Genomic DNA, 17,877 nt, shown 5'->3' with positions numbered 1-17,877 from the left:
GATTAATAAAATGTAGATGTATAATATGTAACTAGATACGTGCAAAATGACATAGTATGCACATACTATGCACATTTAATAATCCCAAATTACTTATAAAATCCAGTATTTTTAAATTAACATGATAAAAATTATAAAAAATAACAAGTCAAAGCCTCACTATTATAAAGTGTATTTAATAATCTCTCTTAAAAATAGGCAAAGTCTGTCAGAATAGTTGACATATAATTATTAGTAGTAGTAGTAACTATACTAAATCCGCGGAACCAAAGGATCCAGTTGGTGGTTTTCACGGACAACATCCTATGCCACACCGGTGTTTATATGACGTTAGACACGCCAACATGGCGAGCCGGAGAGGCAATGCGAAGACTCAGCTGCAGTCTGATAAATATTCTGTTCTGCTGCCAACCTACAACGAACGCGAAAACCTACCATTGATTGTATGGTTGTTGGTGAAATACTTCGGCGAGAGGTAATTGTGTTGTTTGGTGTAGTCTATAGGAGAGAGAATGAGTTAAATTACAGCTGTTGCTTTGATGAGCTGTCAGTGTCAACATCATAACAACAACCTGATTACGCCAAACTTCGCTACGCTAATTTAAGATATTTGTTTGGTGTTTAAAACATTCATGTCTTTCATTCACATCGATATAAAATGTCTTATCACCTGTATGTTATAATGCAGTGGCTACAACTATGAGATTATAGTGATTGATGATGGCAGTCCAGACGGAACCTTGCAGATCGCTGAACAGTTGCAGAAGATTTACGGATCTGACAAGATTGTGAGTCGATTGTGACGCTTTGTTTCCATCTAATTGCGTGTGTAGTTAAATCATTAAAACTTTGTTCTCTCTAGATCCTGAGACCGCGTGCACAAAAACTGGGATTAGGTAAATTTGTGTATGTTTGTTTATTTAATCCTTAATGAGGGGAAAGGTGCCACGTTAACTCAAGCTACTATATTTTCAGGAACGGCTTACATCCACGGCATTAAACATGCTACTGGAAACTTTGTCATCATTATGGATGCAGACCTCTCACATCATGTAAGTTTCTTTGGGGGGTGGGGAGGGGTTTAGTAAGCAAAACATTGTGGGTAATTTGTGTAATGTTTGTTCTTTGTTCTTGCAGCCAAAATTTATCCCACAATTCATCGAGTAAGTAACTTTCTTTCTATTGCCTCATGCCTTAGCTGTAAGAATTTTATATGCATCTGTTGAATGTTCAGAAAACAGAAAGAAGGTGGATATGACCTGGTGTCTGGCACAAGGTACAGAGGAGATGGTGGCGTCTATGGTTGGGACCTGCGAAGGAAACTAATCAGGTATGTGATTACATTTAAGGTGACAATTTGTGCCTGCATTTATAACATCTGGATAGCTGGGAAGTGGGAAAATGTCATTTAAAGGAGTAATTTGGAGATTTTAGCTGCATCTAGTGGTGAGGTTGCAAATTGCAACCAACGGCTCACTCCACCCCTCCCTTTCGAAGCACTACGGTGGCTCTCACAGGACAAATATGTTGTTGCTTCTTTGCCGAAGGAGATAACATATTTTCGAAACGCGCTCCGTAGAGCAGTTTGTCTGTTTAGTGCTACTGTAGAAACAACATGGTGAATTTCATGTAAGGGGACCCACGGTGTATGTAGATAGAAATAGCTCATTCTAAGGTTATAAAATCATAACGCTTTTTATGTATTAAACACCTCTGAATACATATTTATGTATATTGTATTGTATAGATCCTCCAAAAAATGACACACAGCACCTTTAAAGGGGTGTGGTTAAAATGTTATCAACACAAAGTCATGATCTTGGCTTTGAAAACATTATGCTTACTATTTGAGCCCCAAGTGCAATAATACAGCTATTGTGATTTTGACAGGCGCATGGATAAATAACATTTATAATCACAGTAATGATTTTATGCATGGCCGTAGTCGGGGATGAAGGGGGCCACTAGGTGCATTTTTCAGTACTGGGTGTATGGGTGATGTCTATCAGCTATGACTTTGTGACATTTAATTAGTTTTGTTTGAATAAATTAAATCGTTGCATTTTCTTTTATTTTTAGTCGAGGAGCAAACTTCGTCACACAAGTGCTGCTCAGACCAGGAGCATCTGATCTTACAGGAAGTTTTAGGTATGCTAACGGAATCAATGTTTTTTAATAATAAGAAGAACACAATATTCATGTATTTAATAATTGTATAATATTAATATTGTGCGTTTCAGGCTGTATAAGAAAGAGGTGCTTGAAAAACTGGTAGAGCGGTGTGTGTCAAAAGGCTATGTTTTTCAAATGGAGATGATTGTCCGTGCTAGACAATTGGACTGTACAATTGGAGAGGTCAGATTGCTTGTTTTAATAAATAATAGTCATATATAGGTCATGTTTTTTAGAATTTGTATATAAATATTTAACTACACTATAATAAGGCTATTATTGCATAGTTACTTATACATATACATTTATTGTTATTATGTACATGACTGTACACTATTTTAAAGTAGCAATTGTTTTTGATACGTATGACTGAAAGTGGTTTTATCTGTTACGTAGGTTCCCATTTCATTTGTGGACCGTGTTTATGGGGAGTCCAAGTTGGGTGGAAATGAAATTGTCTCCTTTTTAAAAGGATTGCTCACTCTGTTTGCCACTACATGACTTTTGACCTCATTTGTTTTTGTTTAGATCAGTGCTTATCATCGTTGCAATGCAACTGACATACATGTTCAACAAGAAGTAGTTGTTTAAATCAATGATGCTCCATATTTTTTAAATCGCAGTTCTGTTTTATGGCTCTGTGCCATAAAACCCACAGATGTGACTGCATACATGGCTGGATGTTCAGAACGGGATGCATTGACTGAATTTGCATTTGTCTTTGTTAATTACATGGTTATATACTGTATTTTGAAACATACATCAAAAACGTCAGCAAGAATTTCTAAATTTTAACCAAAAGGACCAAATTGAGACTGCTGAAAAGTTATTTCTGTCACATTTTCCAAGTTATCTATGATTGTTTCCCCAAAGGAACATTTTTGTATCTAAGAGATGCATGCCCTGAAATAAAAATGTCTTGCAAAATCCTTTGGTTAATGCAGTATATTTAAATATGTAATGATGTGAAAGATTTTGGACTTGTGCCAGAGTCACTGCAAAATCACATGCAACATCCTTCCAGTAATTTCCAAGTGAGTGACCCTACCATGATATTTACAAAAGAAACTCATTCCTCTCTTCTCCATGGGTTTACAATGTGCAGACTCGCATGGCACTCAATGAATGTATCATAATGTAAGAACTACTTGGATTGAATTTGGTGCTGCCAGCATCAAGGTGAGAGGACCGGGAGGGTGGTGGAATAACTCCAGAGCTCAAGGTCCAGGGTGTGGGGGATTATTTTCAGTGCTGCAGGCCCAGTGGGTGGGGAAATCACCGCCGCGCACAGTCTGCAACCCCAGCACTTCACATTCACAAGTAGTCCCGGTGAGTTGCGTGTACGAGCGCTACAGCGCCACCACCTGAGCACTGAGTCCGATGCTCGGTGGGTACTGAGGCACTGTATACATCCGACTCTCTGCGGGGGTAGATACCAGATGCAGAATTGACGCATACGCCTCTATCCAATCAACTTTCAGTCAGTGGCGCCCCCTATGGGTTCTTTCACGTAACTGCACTCAGGGGCTGTATACGCCAGTATTGTAAGCATTGAATAAAACATCATATGCGCAAATAGACACTCTTGTGGGAGTCCTTGGAAAATTCAGGTAAGTAATTGGATTACTGTATGGGTTTGATTGACGGTCGCCCGGTACCTCTCACTACAAATTCCCTGACCCAACGCTCACAATGGGTTTTTTTATGCAAATCAAACACATATGTCACTTCCGCCCTTTTTCACACGCCATTTTGGATCGTATGGGTACCGGACCAGGTCGTATTGTTGTAAGTGGATGGCGGATTACGTTAATTGCTCTCAATTACATCGTCATTGAGCGTCTGGGTGGACTGCATCGTCGGAAACGCAGCGGGCGCTCGGCGGTTCACACTCCCCCTTCCTCCAGGAGACCATCAGACAACCACAGCCACAACAGGAGCTGCTAGATGCAGCAGCTCATCCCGGCAGACAGACAGCTCCGAGTCGGCCCGTGACAGTAGTCGGGCTCCCTCTTTCGGCGTGGTGTGTCCGCTCGTGAGGCGGCGAACGAGGCGCTCGGGTCGAGAAGAGGGAAAGATTGCGGGCGTCTGCTTTGTGCTAGTCAGGTAAAGTCTCTTTCAGCCACGCGTATGGGGTGCAGTTAAACAGCGGAGAGCCGTACGAGAGAAACCGACTCAGAGTTAACCACGAAAGCCTGGCTGAACGCTCCGCAGTAGGGAGACAAACAAATTAAATGTAGCTAGTCGCGTGTCATGCAGTTGCTGCGAGTTAAAGGGACGAAGGCTGGTCGGTGCACGAGGTCGCGGATTTAAAGTTTTTGGTGATGCAAGTTATCTGGACCGTTAACTGTAAACGGGGAACTTTGCTAGCCTGTCGGTGGTCTTTATCGTGGACAGACCTAAATTAGACATGAGTTTACCGTGTTACATCTCTCATTGCTTTGACAGGTAGGCACAAAGCGAATAGCTCGCGGTTAACGGTTCGGGCGCTTGCTGAAATGTTGAATGATGCGGTAACCAAGCAGTCCTGTCAGCTCAGCATATGTTGTGTTTTAATAGTGAATGTAAGTCGGCACTTTACAGGGTCTTGTCACTTCTGACATGTCAACAAACTAAACAAACCAACGTGCGACTCTTATTGCTCTGATATTAGTCGACTGATCTGCGTTGCTCTGCTCGTCGGTGTGTTGTCATTCTCACTTTGTTGTTGCTCTGTGTGGTCTATAATGCATTGCGCGTATGCAAGTGTAAACGGTCCATGTGATAAAGTGTATTTACTTTAGATTGTAGATTTGCTCTTAGCTTTGCACTTAGGTTCAGTAGTGGATGACATTCAGCGTGAATCATAGTTACGGCTTCATTCAAAGTCGGATGAAAGCCAGCAAAACGGTAATGCTTGTGTCAGATGTTTAGACGCCTCACGATAAGCATGTGTTTTTTTTCTCCACAAGTATGAACCAGTGCAATGTTACTTTGCAAGCTGTGTTTGTTATGCCATAGATTTCATTGAGATGCTGATGACGTTTTGTTTCTCTACATTGACACTGGTTTATGCATTACCATTTGGATTCAAGGGGTCAACGAGAACGTCAGTAAAGACCTTCAGTTGTTTTTAATATTGAAACGTAAGAGCTGATACCTTTATGATATTTGTAATATATGCTGTTTTGAGTTTTAATTGTGTGTTTGTATATATTCGATTATTCACATCAAAACATAACCACCACCTAAAGCAAAGTGCAGATCTAGTTTACCACAGTCTGGCCTCTGCTGCTGCCTCAACAGGAGGCGCCATTTCAGGATTATAATGCAGAAGAGTGCACAAAAAAAGAGAGCGGAAAAAGGGCAGGCAGAACAGGGAGAGGCTTATATAACATGGAGGAAGGACTGTTCTCTAGCGCCATCTACAAAGTCAGGGAGATAAGGAACACAACCCAAAGTGAGAGAGCCCCCATTCAGTTCTGAAGTAAAACTGCTGCTGCTTCTTCATGCAGTGAAGATGGTGATGCTTGTCATGTGTATGGCCAACAGCTAATTCAGGTTTTTCTGATCGTGACCTTTGACCCTTGCTGATCTTTGACCCCATTTCTGTAGTCACGACTTCATTGGATGGGTTTGTTTTGTGTGCGGTCATAAAAATTGAAGTGATACTGTGTTGTGTCAATAGTAAGCTAGCATTCGTGTTCTGTATTTAGTATACAGCTCATTGACACAAGCTGTAATAAGGTCTAATTGGAAGGTAATGACATGTTTATTTTGTTATTATTTCATCTTAGTGACCATTTTGAACTTCTGATGAACTATGGACTATGATCTGTGTGATCTTTATGCAATAGCGGACTGACCATTTATTAGCGTTGACTGGATTACTGAAATGACCAGATCACAGATCACTGAAATTACCATCACCATGATTGTGTATCAAGATTGTCATACAAAATTGGCATTATTCGATATTATGCTGAACATTAATGGCTTGAACATGATCATTATGGTAATGACGTGATAATTTATGATAATTGCATTTGAAGCATGTTTAAGTGCCCAAATTAATGAATTCATTCATTTGTGTCCAGGTGGGCAGAATGTTTCAACTCCCAGTCAACAACATCAGCAGTCTAAGGAAAGCGAGGAAAAATGTGAAAAAAGTGCTGAGCGACATTGGCTTGGACTTTTGCAAGGAGCATGTCGATGTAAGTCTATCTGATTTTTAAGACACACAAGTTAAATGTCTAGTCTACTTTGGCAAGGATCTCTACATCCATACAATCATGAACCATCGCCTCATAAATGGTTTTATGCTACATCCAGTCTAACAGTATGTGGAATGTGTGAGATCAAGCACATTTTTAAATGTTACGCCGTGTGTACACGATGTTAATCCTGTGTTGTTCCGATCTTGTCAGTTTCAAAGTTGTGTGTAAGCACATTGACTGTTTCTGCTGTCTTTAATAATATCTTGTTTGCACCACGGTGAAGGAATGTCTTTGTGAGCTGTGTGGTTTTATGTTGAAGAAAAAATAACTTTATACTTGTGAATATAGCATTAACTATTGTTGTCATTGGTTCATCAAGTTTTCTGAAGACCATGGCCATTATGAAGTTCTGTAACTGCTTAGTGTTGTTATTTTGGTTCGTTTTATTACTCGTTTTTATGTTATTTAAGGTGTAATCAATTTTATGTTGTAATAAAACTCACATTAGTTTTTATTATTATTGAATTTTGAGCATGTTTTGTTAATTTTAACCAATTATTGTTTTGTTATTGATAATTATTCTTTTCAGTATCTGCAAAATCATATAAGGGCAATTTTCTGATTAATAAATCTGTTTCAAACCTTAGTAGAAAAAGTTAGTGTCAGTGAATCAGTTCAAAGCACAGTTCCTCAATTCACTTGTCATCTCACAGTAATGCTTAAAGTCCCCATGAAATCATTTTTTTTATGAAATATTGCTGTGTTTATAATAGTGTTGTCAAAAATATCGATATTTCGATAAGTATCGATACTGAAGAATCTGAAACGGTTCCAATACCCATGTCCCACGTATCGATATCAGCTGCGCGTTCCCGCTCTCTTTCTCTTTTCCGACAGTGAGTTAACACACACTGCACATGAACGCATAACAACAGAGCCCCGCCTCCTCTCAAATACTTGACTCGTTTGTGGCAGTTAAATCGTGTTTATGTTAGAAAAGATGGCCAGTCTCAGTAACACAGAGACTCAGTCTCAATGTTACTCAGTGTTACTCAGTCTCGTTACGCTTCCCGTGTTTACCATAGCGATCCATGTATGTGCGCTGATCAATCATTTTATCCACTCGTTTCATTCGCCCTGGTTATATGTTGTTTATGTTAGTACAGAGTCTCCGCAACAGTTCTCATGTTTAATGCATGCGTTTCTGTCTTTATGTGCGCTCCTCAATGATTTTATCCACTCGTCTCTTCGCTCCGGTTAATTTGATGTTTGAAATAATGCTGGTGCGAGTAAAGTCTCCGCAACAGTTCTCGCGTGTGATAAACGTTTGCACTCCAGTGTTTACCATAGCGCTCAATGTATGTGCGCTGTTCAATGATTTCATCCACTCGTCTCATTCGCTCCGGTTAAAAGTTGTTAATGTTAGAAAGATGTCCAGTGCAGAGTCTCTGCAACAGTTCTTGCGTTTAAGTTTGCGTTTCTGTCTATATGTGCGCTGATCAATGATTACAGTATGGGCCTATGTGAATAAAAGCCAATTTAGCCAAATAAAAATGTAGGCTATTAACTAACATTAACGAACAATGAATGAGCAATACATTTGTTCAAGTATTTATTAATCTCTTTTAAATGTTAGTTAAAAAATACAACTATTCATGTAAGCTCCCCTGTTGAAAAATCCAGTATATGCTGGGTAAGGTATGTTTTGATCGATGCTGGTTTGATCTTAAACCAGCTAAGAACCATCTTAAATCAGCATATGACCATCTTAAACCAGCACATGAACAGTTTAAACCAGCACAAACCAGCATCAAAACATACCAAACCAGCATAGGCTGGTTTTTTCAACAGGGTCTGGTCCATTAATACTGACAAATACAACTTTGATTTTAAATAGTAAATGTATTTGTAAAATTAACATTAGATTAACAATTAATAAATAATGTAAAAATATATACCTCATTGTCTAGTCTTGTTCAATTTAACTTCAAATAAAAATTAAAAAGGCCTATATTGCTATTGCTTATTAGGGCCTTATTGCTATGGCAGTTTATTCCCCGTGGTATTGAAAATGGTATCGAATATCAATATTTTTTTAGGTATTGAATCGAAGTTAGAAATTCCAGTATCGTGACAACACTAGTTTATAATCATTAATTTCTCAGTGCAGGTAATTATTTTAAGTAAGTCATGTGCCCTCATAGTCTAATTGAAATCCGTAATTTATTTTAAAATAATACAAATTGTTTTCAAGTTAATTGAGTATGTTGTTGCATATGGAAAAATGTTCAAATATCAGTCAGAGGGAAAACATTTGAGTTTTTTTTACTTTTTCCATGCTTTAATTCTTGCATCTTAATTTTGCAACAATGGCTTTAGCTTGAATCTTTGTAAGCAATTATTCAATATATGCAACTATTCTGAGAAAATATTAAGGGTTAATTTTAGATTTTTTCCCCTATCCTATACAGAGCTGCACTAATTTATAAACACACTCGCAATGTTGCAACGTCCAATCTCTCCGTCTTTGTTCCTTTTTTTTTACACACCGTACTACTGTTTACATGCACAAAATATGTATTTTATGAAGCCTTGATCTTATTGTAATGAGACAACATTCTACATTCTTTCTCACTCTGTGCTCCTTTTTTTTCCCCTCTAAAGGACTACAAAGACTATGTTCCCACTGAGTTTTACATTAAGAACACCACATGGGACGATGTTTGCATGTGGGATCCCTCACTGACCAAATCACAAGTAAGTTAAAGTCTTATAAAGCTGAATATTTTCATAGTCTTTTGTCAGATTTCTGATCATCGGCAAATCCCAATTGTAATGATTTATTGGCTTTTTTGTCTTCCCAGGATTACCGCTCAAAGCCTTTCTGTTGTTCAGGATGCACATTCTCCTCTAAGTTTTTCTCTGCCTACAAGAGTCACTTTCGCAATGTGCACAGCGAGGACTTTGAAAATCGCATTCTCCTGAACTGCCCCTATTGCACTTACAATGGAAACAAAAAGACATTGGAGACACACATTAGGTTGTTTCACATGCCTAATGTTGTGCGCCAGACTGCTGGAGGTACAGGGGCTGGCTTGAAGGATGGTGCTCGCGTGGACAAGACACGGGATAATATAGAACAGGCGGTGTACTACTGTAAAAAATGCACATACAGGGACCCACTATATAATGTGGTGCGCAAGCATATCTACCGGGAACATTTCCAACATGTAGCGGCGCCGTACTTGGTAAGGCCAGGTGAGAAGACCACCCCAACCAATGGGACAGCGAGCAATGCCGATTCCAATAGCGGTGCTGGTGGTGCCAACAATACGAACACCACCATCCATTGCAAACGATGCCTGTTTGTTCCACGTACCTATGAAGCACTTGTGCAGCATGTCATTGAAGACCACGAACGTATTGGTTACCAGGTGACTGCCATGATTGGACATACAAATGTAGTGGTACCCCGGGCCAAGCCTATAATTATGGTGTCCCCTAAAGTTCAAGGGGATAAGGGTGTCATTAGTATAATGCCAAAGGGTGCCGTAGTGATGGCTGGGGTTCGACCTTTATCCGCTCAACAGCTCAGTCGAATTGTCATTCCAAAAGGAAGTTTGAACTCAACCGGGCTACTGTCAGGTGTTCATCTGAAACCAGGTGTGTTTGGTCTAAAGCCTGGGACTACCCAATCCTTGACCATCGGAGGACAACCAGTGCAACTCTCAATACCACAGCAGTCTCAAACAAGCAAACCTCAGATCCCTGCTGGCAGTCTGCGCAGCTCTGCATCAGCATCCACCACCATACTGAAGATCCCTCAGCTGACATCGCGCGTTCAGGCAGCGGCTACCACCGTATCATCTGTTTCCCCTAAGAAAGTCAACTCCATCATTGGCACATCGTATACTCAGAAATGGAAGATCTGCACCATCTGCAATGAGCTCTTCCCAGAAAATGTGTACAGCTCGCATTTCGAAAAGGAGCACAAAGCGGAAAAGGTGCCAGCGGTTGCCAACTACATCATGAAAATTCACAATTTCACTAGCAAATGCTTATACTGCAACCGGTACTTACCTAGTGACACGCTTCTTAACCACATGCTGATTCATGGCCTTTCCTGCCCGCACTGCAGAGCCACGTTCAACGATGTCGAAAAAATGGTGACACACATGCGAGGGGTGCACCCCAACGAATCAGTCGAGCCACGCATGGACTCTCCGCTTACTTTCGATCTCACGCTCCAGCAGGGTAATCCGAAGAACGTCCAGCTGATCGTCACCACGTATAACATGCGCGATGCTCCTGAGGAATCGGTGGCATTCCATGCGCAAAATAACACTTTGCCGTCATCTCAAGTGAGTAAACATGTTACGCCACAAGTCCCAAAGATACCTCAAGATGCCTCAACAGATGCTGTGCCACCTAAAGCTACCCCTCAAACGGCTGTACCTTACAAGAAAGATATCGGCAAGACACTTTGTCCGCTTTGCTTCTCGATTCTCAAGGGACCTATCACAGATTCTCTAGCTCACCATTTGCGTGAAAGGCATCAAGTTATACAAACAGTTCATCCTGTGGAGAAGAAATTGACCTACAAGTGTATCCACTGCCTCGGGGTTTATACTAGTAACATGACGGCTTCCACCATCACCTTGCATCTAGTGCATTGCCGCGGTGTCAGCAAAGCTCAGAACGGCCGACCCGCTCCCTCTCCTAGAGTCACGCAGGCCCAGGGGGCTGGCCTCAAACGGGCAGGTTTAGCAAACTTTGACCAAACTGAGCCAAAGAAAAAAAGAGTTGGGACAGATGACCAAACTGAGCAAAGCCCATCGGCCTCAACAGACAAAGAAGAAGACACTGTGGTCTTCGCCTTGGACCCAAAGGGTCATGAGAATGAGTCGTATGAAGCCCGTAAAGTCTTCCTAACCCAGTACTTCAACAGGCAGCCATACCCTACTCGACGAGAGGTGGAGAAGCTTGCGTCTAGCCTCTGGCTTTGGAAGTCTGACATCGCGAGCCACTTCTCAAATCGTCGGAGGAATTGTACGCTTAATTGCGAAACGCTAAATGCTCGCGTCTTACTCGGATTTAAAATGGAAGACGTTGTACATTTCCGTCATCCAATGAACTTTGACTCAAAATGGCATTTTGAGGGCCACAAGCATGAACAGATAAGACGAACTTCTAGAACTCGTATCGGCCGATCTGCCAATTCCATTCGCTTGAAGCAGATGGCGACAGCCAACGGTGACCCACAACAGAAGCAGGGGGCGTTTAAAAGGTTGTCTGCCAAAGCTTCGCTCTACTCGAATGGTCAAAAGGCCATCGTTGAGTATAACTGCAATGATTCAGTTATAAGCACCTTAAAATCGGAAGCACTCGTCAAGTCAGAACCAACAGATGTAGACTCAGATGGTGATAATGAGAATGTTGTACAACAGTTAGAAAATTCTAGGATAATTACACAGTTGGTCAAAAGTAAAGAATCCGAGATAAATAATAAAGTGGATGGGAGTGACTCCGACATCAAGGAGGAAACCCACAACGAAAACGGTTATGGGTCAATAGATGTGTTAAGCGAAAGACAGCATCAAAAAGGCGAATGCCAGTCACGTATCACAAACGAGCTTGAACAATCCGACTCGCCTGACCAAGCGGCTGGTGTGATTACAGGACAGGGTTGTTAAAATGCACATTGTCTTTAACGTACACCAACAATGCTGCCTCATTGAACGTTCGGTTGCAGACGGTTGCTGTAAGGATATGCTCCTTCCTCAAAGCCATTTAAAAGGCAAAAAAGTCATATTTTGCAGTTATGAATGCAAAGATTGTGAAGCTTGGGGGTCTGTCTTCTTTCAGCATAGGGAAGGAAAATACTGATCTTCCTTTAGTTTCTTTAACATAACCATTTTGTTCAGCCACTATTATGTGGCAAACAGAGTGTTTATTGGAGCCACAGGTATTCTTGAATTACATGTTACCATGTAGAACAGGTAGTGTATATTTGTACAGTCTTCTAAAGAGATGTGTAGGTGTACTCACTGAAGTTTTTTTTTTTTTGTGCTCCCGCTTAATCGTCAGATGTTTGTTGGGTTACATAGACAATGGATGTGGCTTTGGTGGCTGTTTTTATTTTATTTAAAGTATAGCATTTTGTTAAAAATATATACAAGTATAAAAATGCTATTTAAGGAGAGCATAATCTCTTGCTTTTATTTTGCCTGTTTCTATTTAAAGTGTCTTTTTTAATAAATATATTTACAATCTTGTAAGTTGTGTTTTGCGTTCCGAGCAGCTTTTCATACATCCATGTCAGCCCTAACCACAGAGAGATTGTTACTTTATTTGATCTCTGCAGCATTGGGTTAAGTAGAGTGAATTGTGTTTGGTTCAGCATCTGATGAAGGTTTTTTTTTTTTGTCAAATGGACCTCTGAGTTGTTGAAGTGTTCAGTCTAACTTTCTGTTTGTTAAAATATGTGACCTCTAGCTTGTTTTGTTTTCCCACATTTATTACATTTTTGTCACTGCAAGCATTTCTGAATAAAGTGCTGTATTGTGCTTTTCAAAATGCTTCTAACCCTGGACTGTATTTGTCTTTTTCCTCTCTCATTTTTCCTGGGTTGATTTTTGATTTTTTAAGTATACTTAAACTATAGTTATCCTGTATTATAGATTATGACCGTGTTCCCTGCAGTGATCTTTTGATTGTTGTTGTTGATTTTTTATATGAAAAGACATGCTTTCCCACACAAAACAGTGGTATAATGCGTAGTTTGTAGAACAACTGTGGACAAAAGTGGAGGTTAATGGCTACATTGGTAACGTCTGAAAGCTTATGAAGCTGACTTGTTGCCGTACTGCCCTGTGCACCTCTTGAAATCATTTTGGGCAGGCTTCATAGGCAGCTTAACAACCCTTGTGAAATTATTTTAAAAATCAAAATAAAGAGCTAATTGGCAATAATTGGTCGTTATTTCTATGTAGAATAACAATCAAAAGTTGTAGAAAGTTGTAGTTCACTCAAAAATGAAAATATGTTAGCATTTATTCACCATTATGTCATTCATTGTGCCCATACAATGTCAAAGGCTCCAATGTTTTTGGGGCACAAACATTCTTCAAAATATCTTCTATGTTCTGCAAAAGCCAAACAGATTAGAATGATATGAGGGTGAGTGAATAATTAAAGAATATTTAGGCGTACTATCTCTTAAAATTTCTATCTCAAACCACTTTCTCGGACACTATTAAAAATTTCATTGAAACATGCGTGTCTTTATGTATTGATCAGTATCTCAGTACCAGACGGCATCCTAGCAGACAACAAAGAAATGGTGTGTTTGGACATGCCTTGGTGCAGCCTCCAAAGACAACATCAAATGCAGTCTTTGTCTCCACCAAGTCTGTAAAGCATCACTGATTTCCTTAGACTGTCCACATTTGCGGGATGGAAAAAGAGAAAAGGCATGTGTTAAATCACATGTCATATTTTGGAATTTTAATTAAGCAGCATGGATTTTATATATAAACATCCAGTGTAGCTTTTTTCAATAGTATTACTTTAAAAAATCATTAGCAGCCCATTTTGCCTCGGTTATTAGACTTATCTGTGGGTGAAAGAAGACATCACCCACAAAGACCTATGAGAGGCTGATGGATGCCTGCGCTCCTCGACCTCCAAGCAGTATCAAAATGGGGGAGGGGAAAATGAGTTTGACTAGAAGGGGGACATATGAGACAGTTTGAGTTGTCTCTCTAGTGCCCCCTGCAGGCGAAGAGGAGCTTTGCCCCTGCAGATGCTGCTCGTGGAGTGTTGTGCAAGTGCAACAAAACCGCAAGGAATACATTTCTTGGTACCTCTAAAAATCTGCCCAGCTCAGTTTTCCACTATTTTTAATGTATTATCTTTATGAATTTGGCAGGTCCTCAGCTCCTGTGGTTGAACAGTGTCCATCCAGTGCATACTGAGAAGTACGTAGCAGTAAACAATCCAGGTAATTGGTGTTTGCAGTTTGACTAGACTAGACAGATGCCTTGACAAGAAACCTTTATCCACACACAATTTCTTGTTAAAGATAGTTTAATACTTAGCCTATAAATGCGCTGTGAATATATTTTAATCTTCAGTTGCATTGCTTTTATTTATAATCTTCAGAGGGAACAGACCTATAAGGTGCTTAAAGAATTATTGATTTAACTCTGACCATATAACGATATGACTGTTTGGCAGTCTCGCTTTGGCAGCTTGGTGGTCTTGAAAACATTAACCTTAGCTTAAGAAAGATGTTTATTCGATAAAACATAAACCGTCGAGTCCTGTGGTCATGGTCAGGGCAGCGCTAATGCGGGACACAAGAGAGTCAGCACACAGCGCAAACCCTGCTGAATGCAAAGAGGTTTTTTGACTTCACAAAACATTCAAGGCCTTACGTGGAACCAAAGGTTGCTCCAGCTGCCATACTATTTTATAAAATCTCTCAAAAGCTTTTTCTGCTGAAAAAAGCTTTTATGTGTTTGGGGTCAGAGTCAACATTTGAGTCTCTTATTGTGGAGTAAAAGTGAGAGAGGTTTGCATTTTAGACTGGTAAATACATTTTTTTTTTTTTTTTGCTTGAATTAAGAATGAATTAATTAGTTACTGTGTTAACAAAGTTAGTCTCTTTTTGATGTTTTCATCAAAATTCTCAGATTTAAATGAAATATTTGCATTTTCTGCAGAATTCTGTATTGGTTGGTCTAATGGCTAAACATCGCTGCTATCCTTTTAAAACCTTATATCTCCATAGTTTGTGATTTTTATGTCGTCACTGGATTTTGCAAACATCCAACCAATACAAAGCATTAAAAAAGTGCTTGTCAACTTTGACAACACAGTATTACATCATTTAAAAAGTACTGTTTTTTCCATTACCTAAAAAAAAGCAAATTTGGACATCCAAGATTTCGGAAGGACAGTGACGTTAATCATAATAAACCAACATATTAAGGAAAAGTGTAAATTGAATTTTCTATGAATTCCATGAATACAATAGAACTGAACAGGGTTGCTAGGAGATTTTAAAATGTTAGGTTCAGGATGAGCTAGTTGTCTATCAACACTAGATGGCAGTGTTATAAAAAGGGTGTTGTGCACCCGATGACAAAATGCTTCTGCAATAAGAGTTTGGCCTGAAAACTAAGCCAAAAATAACACAGAGTGAAAATACCACTGAACGAAAGAGCTGGTGTTGAAATATGTGCCGGTAGCCTCCTCATTAAAAACATCTGCTGTTCACACATGAGATCAACTCAAAACTGCAGTTTTGTAGCATTTGGCTTTAAAGCCATATAAAGGCTGGCCTTTCTCTGCACACACAAATCTTGCTTGTCCGTCACTCACAAGAAATACATGAGACAGGAACCGAAAGCTGCATTCTTTAGGCAATTTCATGGCGTTGTTGAATTTAGCAGCCCATATGTAATAGATATATATTTCAGAAGAAAATTCCAACTTTTCGACCGTAATATGCCAAAACTGGATTATATGGCATGAGGGTGATGTAATAGGTTCAATTAGTGGTGTAATATACTGCAGGTCAGAGATTTCTTATTCTTAATGCTTATGTAAGGGGGCATCTCAGTGGGCCATACATGTACACAGTTGGAACATTCTTCATTCTGCTTCTGTTTGGTCCCTGGCCACAAGAGCAATCTGTGCCCTGATCTGTCCCAATGGCCGGAACTATAAACATGGTCTGTTTATCATTTTACCTGCTCAAAAATAACATCTCAATATATGCATACTGGAAATCAATTCGTTTTATTGTTTATCAATAATTTGGTTCATTTCATTCAAACCAATTGATTATTGATAGCACATCATTCCTAGGAGAGCAAAGGATTGAAATGGAATTGCAGGATTTATACCCGTTTGTGAGATCTGATCCCCCCAGTCTCTAGATTGTTGTATTGATTTTTTTGCATTAGAAGAACTTGTTCTATACGCAATGAAAAATTTATTTATTTTGCCTGGGCCGTTGAGTCATGAATTATTTTCGCATCTTATTTCAAGTCTTCACCGCTTCTGCTCATGATGCAAAATTTCTGGCTGTAACTTAGACCCGATGATAGATTCCCACCTTCAGATCTTTGTTCTCAAATCGCCGTCCTTCATACACGCTTGTTTTTTGCATTTGCTTTTAACATTATGGTGACATGCAGCACATTCATTTCAGAAACAGTATCCAAGGCCTCAGTCCAAAGAATACTTCTATCAGTGTTGGGTAAGTTACTCTCAAAAAGTAATTAATTACTAGTTACTAATTACATATTCAATAGTGTAATTAGATTACTGTACAAATTACTCTCTCCAAAAAGTATTTAGTTATTACTAATTACTGTCTATATCCTATATCAACCTTGATTAGTTAAGTGATTCAAGGATAGGCTTGAAAGGGCTCTTTTAATTCATTCAAATAAATAATATTAAACTACATAAAGTACTCTTATTAACTGAAGTATTACAAATGTGAGAATTATACATTAAAGCACAGATTTTAAAGTTAGACTCTGAATTTTGATGTCAATTCCACTATTGCACACACATATATTACACAAAGTATTTAGTTTAATTACATCAAAAGTAACTAATTAAATTACAGAAAAAAATAAGAGTAATCCCTACTTTACTTTTGCAAGGGGAAAGTAATTAAATTACAGTAACTAATTACTTAGTAACTAGTTACACCCAACACTGACTTCTATAGATTAGACTTTCTCTCTTTCTCTCGCTAGTTCATAGGTTTCTCGTGCCTGTTGTTAAAACTAGTTAAAGCTCCATGCTTGATAGAAACCGCTTTCAATCAGTCGCTTTCATGCCTTACCATGACTCCGATCTTCTTCAGCACAGCTTTTATTCCCTTGATAATACAAACTCAAGGTCAGCAGAATAGTTTGAGAGAGGCAACATACAAAAGCGTACGCCGTAGCCTCAGTCAACACTAAAGAAGGTGCTGATGGTGTGCATGTGTGTGCGAGAGTGAAAGGTTAGCGCTGACATTTCTCGCAAAAAATTTGATGAGCCAGACTGGAGACAAAACAAGAACCTTGAGTGGGACGCGTGTGAAGGAAATGTTTTTGTACAGAAACCTGTTACTGACAAATTGATATGAGGTGTAATAAGGGAAGCTGATGCCTGTGGAAAACCAACAATCATTTTAATATAATGTTTGTTTGTTATAGCCTATATTTTAATGCATGATATTAATATATATTTTTACAGTATGGGAGTTGTATTTAAAGTATTTCTATTTGAAGAGAGAGAGAGAGAGAGAGAGAGACAAAGGTACGAAAGTTCCCTGTGGTATTTTTAACATGTCAACATTAGAAAGTGTGTGTTTCCGATCGTGTTACTGAATGTAACTCACTTTTTATAAGACAGTCTTCGTAAGAGCACCTACGGAGTTAAAGAACCTCTGCTCTGACCCAGTTTGGGTGTTCTCTCTTCAGGGTTAACCTCTTTT

The 17,877-nt window shown here is 39.3% G+C and overlaps 2 protein-coding genes across 2 annotated transcripts; both read left to right on the top strand.

Annotated features, from left to right (window-relative positions):
* The first annotated feature begins 313 nt into the window (after positions 1-313).
* dpm1 (dolichyl-phosphate mannosyltransferase subunit 1, catalytic) lies at positions 314-3,092 on the top strand. The gene is made up of 9 exons (XM_057319535.1): positions 314-475; positions 689-788; positions 863-896; positions 976-1,052; positions 1,138-1,163; positions 1,235-1,330; positions 2,080-2,148; positions 2,241-2,355; positions 2,569-3,092. The coding sequence occupies exons 1-9, from the start codon at positions 345-347 to the stop codon at positions 2,671-2,673; spliced, it is 753 nt and encodes a 250-aa protein (XP_057175518.1). The 5' UTR covers positions 314-344; the 3' UTR covers positions 2,674-3,092.
* A 701-nt stretch (positions 3,093-3,793) lies between these two features.
* Positions 3,794-13,330, top strand: adnpb (activity-dependent neuroprotector homeobox b). Its single transcript, XM_057320004.1, has 4 exons — positions 3,794-4,278; positions 6,249-6,365; positions 9,033-9,125; positions 9,233-13,330. Exons 2-4 carry the CDS (start codon positions 6,258-6,260, stop codon positions 12,059-12,061), a joined length of 3,030 nt encoding a protein of 1,009 aa, XP_057175987.1. The 5' UTR covers positions 3,794-4,278; positions 6,249-6,257; the 3' UTR covers positions 12,062-13,330.
* The last annotated feature ends 4,547 nt before the right edge of the window (positions 13,331-17,877 follow it).

This window comes from Triplophysa rosa, linkage group LG21 (genome assembly GCF_024868665.1).
Source record: "Triplophysa rosa linkage group LG21, Trosa_1v2, whole genome shotgun sequence".
NCBI classification, from domain to species: domain Eukaryota; kingdom Metazoa; phylum Chordata; class Actinopteri; order Cypriniformes; family Nemacheilidae; genus Triplophysa; species Triplophysa rosa.
This window is presented reverse-complemented; position numbering and strand designations above follow the sequence as displayed.